We start from the raw sequence: 15,856 nt of genomic DNA on the forward strand, positions 1-15,856 counted from the left end.
TTGACAACCAAAATAGCATGTTAAATATTTGCCTATGACATTATCATCTTTTAAAGTTACAGTATGTTGCCAATGAGATTACTACAAGTTTCAATCACTGAAATTGTGGCGATCATCATGCTCTGGTCCGTTTCTAATTTTCCTTCCTGGAGTAACATATCATTTATGACAACCAACCACACACAAGATAATAATACAATAGGCCTATAGAGAACCACTGATCAGAAAATCCAACATCAATAACAAAATGACACTATTAATTTGCACGTATTATTCTCAAGAGCGTATAAATGCAATAATTCCAAAATGACATTTAGTTTTTGACATATTTTTCCAGATGATGATGATTATGATTATGATGATGATGATGATGATGATAATGGTAAGTCTATCAAGGCAGAAGTGTTTGATGATATTAGTAATATTTTTTGGTGGTAGATATGATTGTGAGTTCAATGGTGATGATAAAAGCAGGCTTTAGGCCTTTATGTTCGCACTACTTTTATTTCCCTGTAGCCTCCACACTCCTTGCTCTCTTGCCTTCTTCAAGCTCACATTTCAAATACAATGCTGTAATGGCTTGTCCTTTATTAAAGAGAAATGAACCATAACCTTTTTTGTCAGACTGATATTTATTTGGATGTCAGTAGGCTGATGAAAGCCACTGTTTGATCCCCCACATAAAAAGATCAATGTCTCACATTGATCAAATAATGAATAATGGGATTTCATTTCTGGTGAGTTAGAATTAAACTGGTGAGTTAGCACCAAAATGTGGCATGGAAATCTACGGGGTATATTGAAGAGTGAAGTGTGGGTCACCAGATCAAACAAACAAAAACAGCTGACAGCAAAGCATCAAGGATATCTGGGCGTCCATAACTTCCATGCAATGCCTCTGCCATTGACTTCAATGTTGAGTGCATCATGGCAGTGATTAAGACAAACAGTCCTAACCAAGTGTTGAACATTGACTTGTTATGTAGAAAGTACCAAATTTCAACTGATTTGATGTGACCAGAATTTCTTTCTTTTTTTCCCAGAAGAAAATTATGATTTTATTGCAATAGTCTAATAATGTGAATTCCTTAATTCATTTTTTTTTTAGCTGGAAGGACAAGCCAACATACCGGTAGGCCTATGTAAAAAAAAAAAAACAAAAAAAACAAAAAAAAACAAATGAATGATTGGAATAGTTAAAAATGTGGGCAATGCATCTACACGCCATGAAAGTTAAACATTATTGATGGAATTATGGAAATACATCAACTTTTCCACGATATTTTAATTATATGGCCAGGAACTGTATTGCCTGTGCCAGAGACAGATGCACCATCTCTTACCAGAGAGACAGTCCATCCTGAGAATCTTTGCCTGTGACGCAGAGCCCTAAGAATTAAGTTGGACACAAGTGACTTTCCGTAGGTCGGAATGTTCCAATGCACAAAACGGAGGGGTCAATTTCATTTAAAATGATATTTCTTTATTTCTGATGATGAGTTAGGATTTTAATATATGCACTATTCTGTTAATATTCATGCTAGATAAGTAATCTCATTTGAGGAGTCGTATTATATCCGATAACCGTGCACTTTATTTGGATTACAGAGATAACCCGGAAGTTGATGTGCGGCGCGTTCAATGTAGCGCAAGCGACAACAACCACGCCACGCCGAAAGTAACGAAGTTTGTCTTGGTAAATATGGTTTTATTTTGTGAATGCATATCTGCATGGTAACACTACGTATGTGCATATAAAGTAGCTATATGTAGTCCACGGGTCAGTTAGAGGATAACTTGAAACCAAACGTGAATGGTTTGGCTAAGCCGATGTGTGTGCTTGTTTTCTATGTTGTGCTTCTAGGTAAGGGTATGAAACCTTCACAGATGTAAATGTTTCGTTATTATGTACTTTCAGTTAAACCTACGAACACAAAGAAAGCCATGATTATCCCGGTGCGGTGTTTCACGTGCGGGAAAATAGTGGGCAACAAATGGGAGGCCTATTTGGGTCTACTCCAAGCTGAATACACAGAGGGGTAAGTTGTGTTGTTGCTGCTAGCATGTGTTGTTTCTGACTCTTAACTCCTATATAGCTGAAGTAGGCCTAGTCATCTTCAAATACCCTGTAGAGCAGTGAAGTATAATTACCGGTAGTATGTCTAAGACACCTTTACTCTTGTTTTTCTTACAGTGACGCCCTCGATGCGCTTGGACTGAAGAGATATTGCTGTCGAAGAATGCTGTTGTCTCATGTGGACCTCATTGAGAAGCTGTTGAACTACGCGCCCCTTGAAAAATAGTCTGCCTTGCCTAAAGGATGGATTTGCAGCCTTGTACAGTGGATTGTCCGTTTCAGTACCTCTCCCCAGTTTGTTTCTGCGTGTTATTTTTTAATAAAATGAATTAATTGTACTTCCATCGTTGTCAGTGTAGTGGTCATTAACGTGAATGATTTATGTACACGATTCTTAGGTGCGTTTGTATGTAAATGAAGGAATGTGTTTTGGGTACTTCAGGAAATGAACAATTTAAATGATCTTATGGTTAGATGGCATGCTGGTTCGCAGTTATTGTGCGCTACATGTACAGAACTGCTGGCCATGACACAGTGGTTAGTTACCTAATATTTCAGTGTCAAAATGTGACCGCTTATTGTACCATTGTATAAGATAGTGACCAGAGTATGCTGCTCATTGACACCGCTGCCCCGCCTATTGCCAAATTTGATCTCTTCATGAATATTTACTAAAACTAACATTTACTATGACAAGTACAGGAAGTTTTGCAGCTAAAAATGTAAGTAAAAATTCCAAATGGTGTATTCTGAATAATCTCCCTTTAATTCGTGAAAAGTGCAATTTTCCCAGTCATAATAAATACTTAGAATTTGGTGGTGGTGTTAAGTACTCATGAAAAAGGTAACATTTGTGAATGGCCAGCTTGAATTCTGGATTTTGCACCTTTACGAGTTTCTTTTATAAAAAATTACATTTAGAGATTTGGTTTCCTGATAACAGCAATCAGTTTTTCATTTCCTATGTGTGCGTAAAGGGATACCTATCATACAGTTCAGACTGACTAACAAACCTTTAAATGCAAAATAAACCAGTCCCAAATGTACACAGATTTTTTTTTTTAATTCTGAGATTGTACTTACAAAATAACAAAACAAATGATCAAACAAACATATAAAAATCAAAACTAACAGTACCACAGTCACCTGTCAGTCAAAACCGATCAACTGATTAGAAATGGAACGTGGTTACATTTGGTAAGTTGAGATGCTTGTTTCAACATTCATGGGTGATGGTGGTGGGGGAAAATACAAGAGTATGAACAATGCCTTGTGGAGAAGAGTGCAGTACGGTTGGGGTCAGTTTGTTGAACATTGGAACAAAAGAAGGTGGACAAAATCCTTCTGACTGCATGTCTCTACCTGTCGGTCCAGAGACATCCTGGCACAAAGTCCTTATTCCAAAGGACCCTCCACTATGGCGCAAAAGTTATTTTCTCACAGATCCCTGTGTGGCACAAAAGCGAAACTATATGAAATCTGTGAAAAAAATTTCTATAGCTTTTTTTTCTTTAATTCTCTCAAAGAAAATAAATTAGGTGATGTGGACACCTGCATTACCAAGGTGAGACTTAAGTGATGAGTTCATAGTTGTCTATTTCTATTGAAAAAGGTGAAGAAAGTGAGAGAGAAAGAGCGGAAAAAATGGATAAAGCTGCACCTAGCGGTGTCTGTCCCTGTGCTCCCGATGCCTGTCCCGCTGGCCTCGCATTCTGTCCCGATCCCTCTCGGAGCTGAGGGAGCGCTCCCTGTAGCGACGTGACATCCCTCCTCCGCTGCCTCCTTCGTCCCAGTTCTGACTGTAGGAACCCTCTCTGTTGCGGTCACGATCTCGATCGCGCTCTCTGTCCCTGTCGCGCTCTCGATGGTCCCGGTCGCGTGAGCGCTCCCTCTCACGAGAACGATGCCTTTTTCTGGAGGAACATGACAGAAAAGAAAATGTCACTTAGTTGAACCTCAGTCTGACAATTTACACCGTGTCTACATAACACTAATAATGCTGTTGCATTGTCACACAAACACACAGGTACCTTGAGCTGTAGGACTTGCTCTCAATAGATAAGAGACAGTCTTTGAGTGACGTGACCAAAGCTCGGCAACGTTCATCACCATGCACACGAGACTGTTTGATCACGGCAATTGCTGTGAGAAGTGTCTCTATGGCCAAGGACACATCTCCTAAGGGAGGAGAGGAGAAGAGGAGAAACGCATACAGGGTTAAGCATATTTACATAACGTTGCATTTAGTAGACACTAGACACTTTTGACCAAAGCGACTTACAAGCAGGACATTCAGGCAAGTATAGAGTAAGGGGTCAATAATACAGAGTACAGCAGTATACAACAAGTAATGTAGAACAAATAGGGAACAGAAAAATAGTGGAGGACTTATGAAGCGTAGTGCAGGTTAGTATCCATGATTAGAGGCGAGTAGAGTTAGTTACGTTGTGCAGGTAAGCTCTCTCTGAAGAGATGTTTGATTGATTGTTTACATTTATTGCCATTTCAGCAGCTATGGCTACATCATGGCCCTCTGAACAGATGAGTCTTCACTAGCTTCTTTAAGGTTGACAGGGAAGCAACTGTTGGCTTATTCCACGATTGAGGGACAATGGCAGAAAAACGTTTGGACTGGAATTGTCTTGTGTGAGTAGGGGGCAAGGCTAAACAGTTGGCACTGGGGAAACAGAACACACTGGAAGGTACATATGCCTTTAGCAAAGCTTTCTGGTAAGCGGGAGCAGAACCTGCTGTAGCTTTTTAGGCAAGGGTCAGGGCCTTGTGTTAAATTTAAGCGGATACCGGTAGCCAATGCAGAGTGAAAAAAGCGGTGTGATGTGTCCTTTTGGGTTGGGTGAGCACCAGCCGCGATTTGGACCATTTGTAAGGGTCTTATTGCACAGGCTTGGAGACCCATCAAGAGGTTGTAAGAGTTGAGGCAAGAGATGGCCATGTCCTGCACCAGAAGCTGAGTGGCATATTGGGTCAGGTTTATTTACCTGGGGGCATAACAAAGGCACTTTAAAATCGCTAACTCAGGGAGCAATTCCAATTCTGCAATGGAGTGACTAAATCAGATACAACAAACTAGAGTAAGAGGTAAAACAACCAAAAACAAAAAGGTAAATAACAAAAAAAAAAAATCCCCTCACAAACAAAGGAATGTGGTTCTGCTTTAGGAGCTAAATGGAAAAAATACCACAGAGAAATAATTCCCAAATGATTTAACACTGTAGAACATCACTTCGCGGTGTGTGTGTGTGTGTGTGTGAACGTGTGTGTGCGCGCGCGCGCGCGCGTGTGTGGCACAGACCTGTGGCGGCTGCTGCCACAGCCTTGCTGATGGCACTACTGGCGATGGTTTTGTTCCTGTTCATCAGCTCGTCATATTCGCTGTCTGGCAGGGGTGGCGTGTTGTCTTCCCTGTCCCTGCTGATGCCAAGCATTACATTACAAAAATGTTAAGGTTATGTTAATGTTTAGGCTATCAGTCTCCTGAGCTAAATGGAGTTAGACTCTTTGGTTAAATGTCACCCCAGCTAAGCACAAGGGTGTCGGGTACCCAATATATTATGCTTAAGCAACTTTAGTGATTTGGGTAGAGGGCATTGTACCTAGTCTCTGGAGCGAAATGGGGTTAGGATTAGATGCCTTGCTCTAGGGCATGGATGAGGGTGTAAAGAGACATAAGTCTGTATTCATCAAGCCACGGCTTCCCAAACAAGCAGATATTGCTTGCAAACTATTTCATAGATAACGACAAATAATCTGATTAACAACATGATGATATCTTTGTGCATGCCTAATGATAATGACTAACCTTGGCGGGGGGAAGGGCGGGTTGGTGCCGTAACCATCCTGCGGAGGGGGGAAGAAGGCTGGGTTGATGTGGAGGGCGGGTGGTGGCTGGCTTGGTGGTATATGTGGGGGTGGCGGAGGGAACATTGGGGGAGGTATCGGCGGAGGTAAGAGCATGGGAGGGGGCCCGGGAGGGGGATATAGAGGGGGTCGACCGTAGAAGGGCATCGGCATGTTGGAGAGCTTGTTGGCTTGTTGGTGAGTGATGGGGGGTGGTGGTAAGGACATGATGGGGGTAGTTGGGGGCCGTGGCTCAGAGGGGGTGGATGGTGCAGGAAGGGCACCGTGACCGATGCTGGAAATGGGTAGTGTCTCTGACTCCTTGATGGAGTTTGAGCGCTGAGGAATACCTGAGGGGAAGACAATAGTGTTAACATTACATGTTTCCATACATTTCCCCTTGCTCACACATGCAATGCATTAATGCAGAGATCAACTATTGTGGGCACTGTGAACAGGGCAGATAGGGTTTTCAGGCCAACCAGAATGGAGCCGGTGCCCGCACCAGTTACGTTCGGCACTCAAGTTCTTATTTGCAAACCGCTCGTGTTCATACCGAACCAACTTGCCGGTTCGCAAACGCTAAGATTTATGGTGTGAACACGACGGCCGGTTCGTGATTAGGTGTGGGAACGGGCACCGGCACGGTTCTCAGTCAGCTTGAATGTGCCCTGACTGAGTTTCAAGAAAGTTGCTTGAAAGCTAGGATGCGGTCAGACTGAAATGACAGGTACTGAAATTCAAGAGCGCAAAAGTTCAATATTGTTTACCAAGTCTGCCACCCTTATGTTTGACAGAATGTGCCAGCTACGAAGCTAACAAGAGAAAATGGGCAGAGAAACCAAAACTAACTGCTAAAACTCCAAAGCAATCTGGAATTAGAACCCAATATGGCCTGTTTGAAACATCACACTTAAACTAAAGAGGCTTACTTACGTTTGTTGGCCTGCGCTTCAAATATGGCAAGGTTCTGCCTTGTGGCGAAACGACACTCTACCCTCTCTCCATTGATGCGAAGCTGGGGAATGACATCCAGCAACCTGTGCAAAGACATCTCGGTGGAAACCACGAGCTCTGCATAGCTGTTAACCAGAGATGGCATAACCAATGACACATGGGCAATTGTGAAACAGACTTATTACAATGTACTTTAACTGAGAAACTCATACCCTCTGGACTGGCCATTAGCCCGATTCTCTGCAAACTTGATCTCCAAAATGTCTGTGACTCCGATTGATCTTGCCACGTTAAACAGATCCTTGTCTGAAGTCCACTGTTTTAAGAAGTCAGAAGAGCAGATATTTGCAAGTTAGATTGATAGTTTTCACTGGAGTTACAGTGATTGGTGCATCAAATAAGGTAGACACAACACGAGTCCCCTTGTTTTGGACAGCAAAATAAATAAATAATACATAAAAGGCACATAGAGAAAACTCACCCATGAGAAGTTTCCAACATACACTGAAAGCCTCTTGCCTTGTTGAAGCCCACTCTGACCGAATGTTGTCTGTGGTTTAAGGTTAGTATTTACGTTAACTTTAACTGTATGTGCTTGGTCTTTGTTGAGCATCCTGGCTTCCCCTCCTGATAACCTTATATGGTCCACAGAACCAGTTACTACATCGTCATATAGGTCATTTGGGTCAGCAGAAGCCATGAAATCCCCTTCCTGGTCAAAAAAATTGGAATGAACACAAGACACGTTCAAATCAGACGTATACTGTTTACTTTAGACTTTATCAGTGAAACTTTCAGTAATGCGTGTTTTTTCTTCATTATTATTAATATCATTATAGCGCACATTTCAAGTAGATACAGCCAGTGTAGTAGAATTTGCACATTTCAAGTCCACAAAAATGTTTTAGAATGCTTCGCTCGAGAGCTCGACTCGGTTCAACACAGTAAAGAAGCGAGGACGGCACAGAATGACATTTCCAACTGCATCTCACCAGACCACAATGTGCATGTTTGCATCTGGATAATGGTCTTCAGTGCAGATTGCTGCTGCTAGCTTGTTTTCCTCTTGCACGCCTAGGGTAACGTGAGGCTAGTTAGCTTGATACTTTTGCACCAGCACTACTACACCTAGCATATTGACTCGGGATCACTGCAACACATGCCAATACGAGGGCCGCGACTAAACAACTCGTCAAGTCATGCACAATGAAGATATCAGAGAGAAGCTCACCTCTCCGTTGTTTTGATTGAGGTCATCATAAATGTCTATAAGTTCTGGTGCTCCACCATCCGCCGCCATCACCCCGTCTCGGCAATGAGGCCTTTGCAGGTCACGTTTCGTTAGCTGTGTTTGTATACCAGTCACTCTTCGGCGTGTTAACGGAGTTAACGAATGCACACGCTTTGCACCTTGCAGGTAGGGTGACCAGCTGTCCGGACTTCGGCCGGACAACCCCGCCCCTTAACTTTCTAACCTTGCGTCCTCGCGCGCACCCATTGCTTCGACTTGCCGAATCCCCGCCTCCGTGGAGAAAACAGTGAAGTTGGCATTCTAAACTGTAGGCAGAAATCAGGGAACAGCGCTGCCATCTTACCTCAGACTAACTCAGCTGCCAGCAACAGTTAAACTTGTAAAACAATATTTTTGGGGAAGGATTTTCGCATTTCATTACCTCACTCCGATAAAGGAGTCATCAGTACCACTAACTTAATATTGTATCAGAGACGGCAGGTTACGATAGACAAATCCTTCCGTTGTTGTCTGTGTGGGCTGTTTCATATTTTTTTAAATGTATTTAGGGTAGTTGTGCATTCGTAGGCCTACTGTAATAGCCAACAATTAATTTGATTTACTTTACTCGAAGTTGGTCAGAAGTCTGTTTATCAGCGGTATTTTAAGGGAGGCAAACCGCTTCTGTCAACCTTTTTTTTCATGCAGACGCTGGATAACCAACAACACGAGCTCAAAATAGCTTACAGACAGCGCCCGTGCAGAAAGACGTTTCTTTGCCCTGTTTGTAAAGTTGTGAGAACCCTCGTATCGTTGTAGCCTAAAGGCATTTAGGTCTGGGGGTTATATCTGGAGTAACATGGCGGCCGCAGATATCGGAAACGCGACCGACTGTCAAGGTCTAGTTTGCGTCAATGACGTTACCTCGCATCTCGAGGTCATAAGCAAAAGGCTAGGAGGAAAGGAAAGGCAAAGAGAGGGACACACGGACGTCGTGAACAGGTCGTAAAAACGGACCGATGGCCACCCTACTTGCAGGTGCTCGAATCTCAACAATTTAATCAATTATGATGGGCGGACAGGCTGTTGACGACCCTTCCCCCTTCATTCAATTGATCTTTTGGAGTAATTAGCGATATATCAGTTCACTTCGATGCACAGCAGAATAAATCTCAAAATCCGAGTGTACGTATTCCACAGTCATTCTTCACAAACTGGTATCCTCGTGGCATGAACTTTCATCGAGAAACAAATTTTGTGTTCCCATCCAACATCGTACAGCGGAACCACAAACTGACTGTAAATTGGTGTTTCCAGATCAAAGGTCGGTCAGAAACGATGAGACCATCACAAGGTTCCTCGGGTGCAACAACGCATTTCACATTGCCGTGGGATTATTACAAGCCGTGTCACTATTATATCAAAAAGGTTAACATTTGAATTACGGTGTGAGGACTTGTTTCGCATGTAGAAGCATTTGGAAAACACGTTTGGTTTATGTTCAATCCTGATCAATGATGATCCTGACCTTACCAAAATGGCCGTGGAGGGAGGACTTCCGTACCCTGTTATGCATTGGGTGACTGTGTTGTGTAAATGTTCGTCCTATTATAAGCCACCAACCTTCACTGTGTCACCAGAGGAACAACGTCTTAATATATTCCAGACAACTACAACGCTATGATGTCTTTAATGTCTGCAACTAGGGTGAGTGGAATAGTTTGGATGTTGTCCATTACATGAATGTCTTTATTAGTTGATTTGATGGTCATGGAACACGTTGTGGTTTTGACTATTTGGTAGGCTAAGAAGCTAGCTTCATCTGTGCGTATTTTATTTGAACTAATGCAGTTGACTATGACTGATTTGACATGGGCCAACTGCAGGGCTCATTAAATAGTTATTGTGTCTGGGTTCTTGACAATAGTCTCATAACAAGAGTTTTAGTTGTATCCATTGTCTATCCCGACGGTCACTTCAGTAGTTACATTGCAATAGAAAGTACAACTAATTAGATCATATCTGTGAACACTAACCAGTGTGTCTGCATTGTTAATATCAATAAATTTGGCGAATTGTTACTTCTGACAGTGTTAGAAGAACGCAGCAGGCTGAAGTTGCAGCTTTGATATGACCATGTGTGTTACGAAATACCGCCAGTGACGTGTTAGGTAATGGGGCGTACCACCATGTGTACCTCAGAGGGTAACGGGAATGTATTGTCTGTCTGCAGTGTGTGACGGGTAGTCACATAATACCTGTCAATGTCATTGGGTCCAGAAAAGACGATCTAACCCGAGAAAATGACTGTATGCATATATGTACATAACCATGCTATTACACACACCGGTATATCAACATCACATGTGTAATAGATCAACAATGTTTTCCCCATCTACCAGCTGATTGGTGGTGTGTGTAGAGCCGCCATCCGCCCATCAGTCGTAGGGGCGGTGTCAGCTCGTGGCTACCGTGGGGATGCGCCAGAGCCCAAAATGATTGAGATCCCTCTGCCTCCGTGGGTCGAGAAGGCAGATGAGCCCATTGACATCAAGCGGAAAAGACTCCTATACGAGAGCAGGAAGAGAGGCATGTTGGAGAACTGCATATTGCTAAGGTGAGGGGAAGAACATTTGTCAGTCTGTAGAAATGTAATGTAGTGAAAGCAGAAGTAATCTTTCATTAGGTAGGCCTACAGTGGAAGAACTGGTGAATGAACTATGCAATATCATAGACTTCATTAATTGGCTTGTGACTATCTCCAAAGTGTGAAGGTCCAAAAAGAAGGTTCCTTGTTGAAAGTGGTAGTCAGAATGATCCGAGGCACACTGATCTTAGTGAAAAAAGTTAAAAATCCTTTATTTTAATGGATAACGCCTACGCGTTTCGACTACAATCAGTCTTCATCAGGGCAAACTTTGTTGCTTCTTGCAAAGATGTTTAAAATGGATTCCATGTCATGTGACACAGAGACACAGCCAATCAAAATCAGTGCACTGTGACATACATTTTAACATAAAAATCACCAGTGCATTTGCAAAGTAAACAATAGACAAGGACAAACGATAACAAAAAAAAGTCTTTAAGGGCCCAGATAAGTTCTTAGTTAAAACAGGGGCCTAGATGCAGACATCTATAGGGGCATAGGCAGAGGTAGAGTTTTAGAAGACTATGACATTTTCACTGGCCATATAAGGCAATCTTCAACACAACATAATTAAAAAATAAGATAAGGGGCAAACATGGGGTACTTCATAGAAAAGGAGAAACGTCTATTTCTTCATTTAGACCAGGGTAGGATGATGTGGCCCTCAATGTATGGATCCAAAATGTTTCTCTCTCACTGTTGTAATTGCACCAGTAGTAGGCCTACAGAGTTCTAGGCAGTACTTGTTGACTTGTGTCAGAGCCAGTTTGAAACAGCAAGTATACACCATTTTTTTATGTCCCAGCTTGTTTGCCAAGGAGTACTTGAACACCATGAACGCGGCCCAACTTCTTCAGTATGACCGACTGATTAACGAGCCAAGCAACGACTGGGACATCTACTACTGGGCAACAGGTGAGAAGGGCATGGTCATGCATAGGTGCTGGGAGGGGGGGGGGCGGGGGTGGATGCAGTGATGCATTCGCACTCCCACTTTTGGGCTCCCTAAATGAGGCTGTCTCAACTTCTACTGCTGACAAATGAGAGGAGTGCAGCAGCGGTAATATTTTTAAGAGATTTTTTTTGTTTAAAAGCACCACCACTTCAAAACTCATTCCGACGCCGTTGTGGCCATTGAGATGCCATTTGCATTCAAGTTCAAATAACAAGTTCCATATACTATACGCCTTGAAGGAGGCTGCCTCATGATTTTTTTTTAAATTTTATCTCAGACAATGTACGTAGGCTACAAAGGTTTCTCAGTTTGTTAGGCTTTTTCTGACATGTTTCGGTGGCAAGACTTGCATCTTCAACAAACATACTGCTATCGAGTCTTATAATTATCAGCTGGGAGGTTTGAAGTCCCTGTCACTTAACAGGTCACACAATCAACACCTGTGTGACTCTGATGAAGGCATAAGTCTTCCCATTAAAACATGTCAGGGAGACATAATGAACATCGTACAAATCTGAAATGTCACTGTATTAATCCAATTTGCATGGTTGGTTCCAGTACTCGCACACATAAACTCACAGACATAATGTGATTATGCCTGCGTGGACAGAGATTTAGCATGAATGTACCACTGATAGTGTCAGTGATTAATCACAACCATTTTTTGTGGTAAATTTGTCTTGAGACTCAAGAGAGAATATGTAGATGCCAGGGATGGAAGTTTAGATCTTGTCTAGCAGGATCCACAAAACAAACAAACAAACAAACAGACAAAAACGGCACTGTAGTTCCATAATGATAGGAACTGAGAGACGTTTGAAAAGCAGGGATGGCTGCAGATGGGAATTTCCACCATTAAGCAACAGTCTTCTAACCACAACATTGATGAAAAAAACCCTGAAACCTTGAGAGAAAGTCAAAAGCATAACAGTAACATATCTGTCCCGCTTCATCTGCCCTGCAGAGACCATGCCAACCCCTGAGGTGTACCAGGGAGAGGTGATGGATCTGCTGAGGGAGTTCACCAAGAACCGGCACCACGAGCAGCGTCTGGACGCTCCAAACCTGGAATACCTGGACGAGGAGAAGAAATGAGGTGGCCTCAGGCCCCTTAGCAGAGACTCATACGTGTACATACTGTACTCCCGTACGCATATGGCATAATCGTAATTGTGTCTTGCTGTTGAGGGATTCACACAAAATGTCTGCCTACACCTCCACCCTCACCTCACCTGAGGCTTCAGCTGTCCTATGTGTCCTATGCCTTTTAGAAACCATTTTTGGTTTGTTTGAAGGGAGCTTGTATGTTTTATCACATACACACACGTCTATGGAAATGAACTGATTTGACTGACTGACTGACTCACTTACTGACTGACCGACATGATATCAGTATGAAAGGGACTATGTTGACTTATTTATGTAAAAAGTGGTGTGGCAAGATGCCATACCTGCTGACAATGTGCATCAATGGGAAATGCAATGTATATAATTGCTTGTATATCTTGTTGAAATAATTATTATTGAAATAATCATTTGCAAACCCGCTTTCAAGAATGAGTGGTGTTTGAAATGTATCTGGTGTGCTTTTTCCCATTAGCCCATTTAGTCAATTAAAAGACTATTTTTGATTTTATACAATTATGCTGTGTTTCTTATTTAGTTGTACACTACATCGATTTTTACAGTTTTTCCTCGATTGTTCACACACAATTTCTGGAATTTGAGAGACAATTCTGAAAATATCTCACCCTTTTAACAAACTGAACCAATCCAACTGAACTACAAGTACAATTCCTTCTTAACACTTAAAGTTCAGTTGTAATGCACCCTTTTTTTCAACACTACAAACAACACAATTCTCTGGATTTGGCACAATTTTCATGAAGAAAAGTCCAGGTTTTCTCATGAAACACACTGTCATTAAAAAATATTAAAATCAAGTGCCCATACTACAGTATGTGCACTTCCTCATCACATGGACATATTCCTTTCATACCTGTGTACTCATTCCATAAAGACTCACATACAGTACGTGTGATATTGCAGAACAGATAAGATTATGCAGTGAGCTACGTAACTTTGAGTTGTTGAAGACTAAAATACAGTATGTAATACAAGAAGTCACTTTCATGTGGTTACCCGATACTTGCCGCAACTTTTTCAGTGTATGAAAAATATGTAAAATAAATTTGTAGCCCACATCTGTATGCCCTCTGTGTTAAAACAATATTTCAACATTTTACAGCTCAAACATACCATCCACTGTATGATAAATAGAAAATGGAACAAAACATGGCATACTGTAGGTTACGATGATTATAGTGTTCAAATGGTTTTTTTTTTTACAAATGACTCGCAACAAAATGGCCTTTTTAGAAGAGAGCAGGCCTACATTGTTTTGAGGCAAGATGTAAGTGGCTTTGCCCAATGTGTGAGTTTTTGGATTTGTGTGCAGAGTTTTCATCATTTGAGATATGAAATCCAGAAAAAGGGAAATCCAGAAAAAGTGAAATCTGTAAAAATGAGATGGCAACATAAAAAAAAACAATCATTGCACTACCTGTGAATGGACACATGATGGCAGCAAAGATAAAGTAAAAGATGTTCCGTTCTGGATCATCCATCATTCAATAAATCTGGTTAGGGCTGACTGACAGATTTGCCATCAGTTATTCTTCGGGCGGGAGTGTCAGAATTGGAGTGAGGAATTTTGATAACTGATATTCTTGTGCAAGATGCAAAAATTAAAATATGTGAAGAATTTGTGATTGGAAGCTGTCTCAGAAATGAACTGTGTGTGTGTGTGTGTGTGTGTGTGTGTGTGCGTGTGTTTGTCAGTTTGGTAATGAGAACTGTGCCTAGCAATTGCATGCAAATGTATTCACATCATATTTGGTACGTAATCAGGTCTATGAATCATGGCAGTGTATTTGACAACCTTTGAGATTATTTTATAAAAATGTGCAAATATTTGGTGCTGGTGTATGAATCAGCTGCAGAGCATGAGGGTATTTCAAGTGTATAGTGTAGGGGCTAATCCAGTTTAATCCAATCAGCGGAAGTGTTATTCCTCCTAATAGAATGATCTTGTGGCTTCCTTCTTGCAAAACAAAGGCAACAGGCTTAACCGTTACTGGATTTAACTGTTGCTCATATTGAACATAACCAGCAGGTAAATTGGTAAATCAGCCAGTGTGTCATATTGTGTTCATTTGTATTCAGTCCATTATATCAACACTAGCTATATTTTAAGTGTGGAGCACCAACTGTGATCACTACTGTATTGCACATAATTCGTGCCAGGGGTTGTAGTGTCATCGTAGGTTTTATTCCTTTAACAGTGTGGGAGAAAAGCTGTACGTGGGGAATTATACATTCCCACTGCTCTTGCACCTCATCATCCTCAGCTGAGGTGCACTTAGGCAAGACATCTAACCCCTTATTGCTCCCCATGGACCACCCCTCTACATACAGTAATTCAGTACGAGGTACTTCAGAGGTGGGCAATCTGACTTAGGGGAGTAAAAGGGCGTAATATCTGTTCTAGCTATTCCAAAAACCCATCTGATTCTCATAAACTCAAGTCATCTAAATAGAATAGAGGAATGGAGCACTATTTTTTGGTCATTAAACAGATGTACAATGTTCACACCTATGTATCACACCTATCAAGGGCTGTCTTTCACCAAAACATTTTTTTAAAGATTTTATTTTGGACTTTTACACCTTTATCATTTAGATAGGACGGTGAGACAGACAGGAAATGAGTGGGGAGAGAGAGATGGGGAAGGTTCAGCAAATTACCTCGGGCCGGAATCGAACACAGGCCTCCGGTGTAGTAGTGCAGTGCCCTACCATTTGAGCCACGGCAGGGCCATTTCCCCAAAACATTTAAGTAGCCCTTAAGCCCAAGTACAGTATGAGATGCCCCCTAGTCAATATATTGCATCACTGAAAGTTTATACATGCAATAATTGTATTGGCCTACAAGCAATATTTTTTCTTGCATATGCATGTAGGCTAAATAAAATGCCTGCTCAAAGTCCATGTGCAAGATAAAATTGTGTGTGTATGTATTTGTTTTTGGGAAATGCAGCCTAGTTCAGCAGGGTCTATTTACAACATAAG

At 41.8% G+C, this 15,856-nt stretch overlaps 3 protein-coding genes across 4 annotated transcripts; 2 read left to right on the top strand and 1 right to left on the bottom strand.

The window, feature by feature from the left end:
• Positions 1-1,589: 1,589 nt before the first annotated feature.
• polr2l (RNA polymerase II, I and III subunit L) lies at positions 1,590-2,419 on the top strand. Its single transcript, XM_063188180.1, has 3 exons — positions 1,590-1,696; positions 1,919-2,039; positions 2,195-2,419. Exons 2-3 carry the CDS (start codon positions 1,945-1,947, stop codon positions 2,301-2,303), a joined length of 204 nt encoding a protein of 67 aa, XP_063044250.1. The 5' UTR covers positions 1,590-1,696; positions 1,919-1,944; the 3' UTR covers positions 2,304-2,419.
• A 702-nt stretch (positions 2,420-3,121) lies between these two features.
• Positions 3,122-8,305, bottom strand: LOC134438584 (cleavage and polyadenylation specificity factor subunit 7-like). 2 transcript variants are annotated; one of them, XM_063188177.1, is made up of 9 exons: positions 8,124-8,305; positions 7,374-7,604; positions 7,105-7,208; positions 6,872-7,017; positions 5,898-6,285; positions 5,391-5,509; positions 4,108-4,255; positions 3,738-3,990; positions 3,122-3,524 (listed from the first exon to the last, which is right to left on the bottom strand). In XM_063188177.1, the coding sequence occupies exons 1-8, from the start codon at positions 8,190-8,192 to the stop codon at positions 3,738-3,740; spliced, it is 1,458 nt and encodes a 485-aa protein (XP_063044247.1). In that variant the 5' UTR covers positions 8,193-8,305; the 3' UTR covers positions 3,122-3,524. The 2 variants fall into 2 exon arrangements, with proteins under 2 accessions (XP_063044247.1, XP_063044248.1); XM_063188178.1 differs by having other exon boundaries at positions 3,122-3,990; positions 5,391-5,506.
• A 1,406-nt stretch (positions 8,306-9,711) lies between these two features.
• Positions 9,712-13,366, top strand: sdhaf2 (succinate dehydrogenase complex assembly factor 2). Its single transcript, XM_063188179.1, has 4 exons — positions 9,712-9,830; positions 10,526-10,740; positions 11,576-11,685; positions 12,690-13,366. The coding sequence occupies exons 1-4, from the start codon at positions 9,804-9,806 to the stop codon at positions 12,818-12,820; spliced, it is 483 nt and encodes a 160-aa protein (XP_063044249.1). The 5' UTR covers positions 9,712-9,803; the 3' UTR covers positions 12,821-13,366.
• Positions 13,367-15,856: the final 2,490 nt, after the last annotated feature.

This window comes from Engraulis encrasicolus, chromosome 22 (genome assembly GCF_034702125.1).
Source record: "Engraulis encrasicolus isolate BLACKSEA-1 chromosome 22, IST_EnEncr_1.0, whole genome shotgun sequence".
Classification (NCBI taxonomy): domain Eukaryota; kingdom Metazoa; phylum Chordata; class Actinopteri; order Clupeiformes; family Engraulidae; genus Engraulis; species Engraulis encrasicolus.

What these genes read in the sequence shown, in the direction of transcription:
- polr2l (XM_063188180.1), top strand. Translation starts at nt 1,945, where the DNA reads ATGATTATCCCGGTGCGGTGTTTCACGTGCGGGAAAATAGTGGGCAAC. An exon ending in CAAGCTGAATACACAGAGGG is followed by an intron (nt 2,040 to 2,194) that starts GTAAGTTGTGTT and finishes TTTTTCTTACAG; the next exon opens with TGACGCCCTCGATGCGCTTG.
- LOC134438584 (XM_063188177.1), bottom strand. Translation starts at nt 8,192, where the DNA reads ATGGCGGCGGATGGTGGAGCACCAGAACTTATAGACATTTATGATGAC. An exon ending in TCAATCAAAACAACGGAGAG is followed by an intron (nt 7,605 to 8,123) that starts GTGAGCTTCTCT and finishes TTTTTTGACCAG; the next exon opens with GAAGGGGATTTCATGGCTTC. An exon ending in TGTGGCAGCAGCCGCCACAG is followed by an intron (nt 4,256 to 5,390) that starts GTCTGTGCCACA and finishes CTCCTCCCTTAG; the next exon opens with GAGATGTGTCCTTGGCCATA.
- sdhaf2 (XM_063188179.1), top strand. Translation starts at nt 9,804, where the DNA reads ATGATGTCTTTAATGTCTGCAACTAGG. An exon ending in GAGAACTGCATATTGCTAAG is followed by an intron (nt 10,741 to 11,575) that starts GTGAGGGGAAGA and finishes TTTATGTCCCAG; the next exon opens with CTTGTTTGCCAAGGAGTACT. An exon ending in CATCTACTACTGGGCAACAG is followed by an intron (nt 11,686 to 12,689) that starts GTGAGAAGGGCA and finishes TCTGCCCTGCAG; the next exon opens with AGACCATGCCAACCCCTGAG.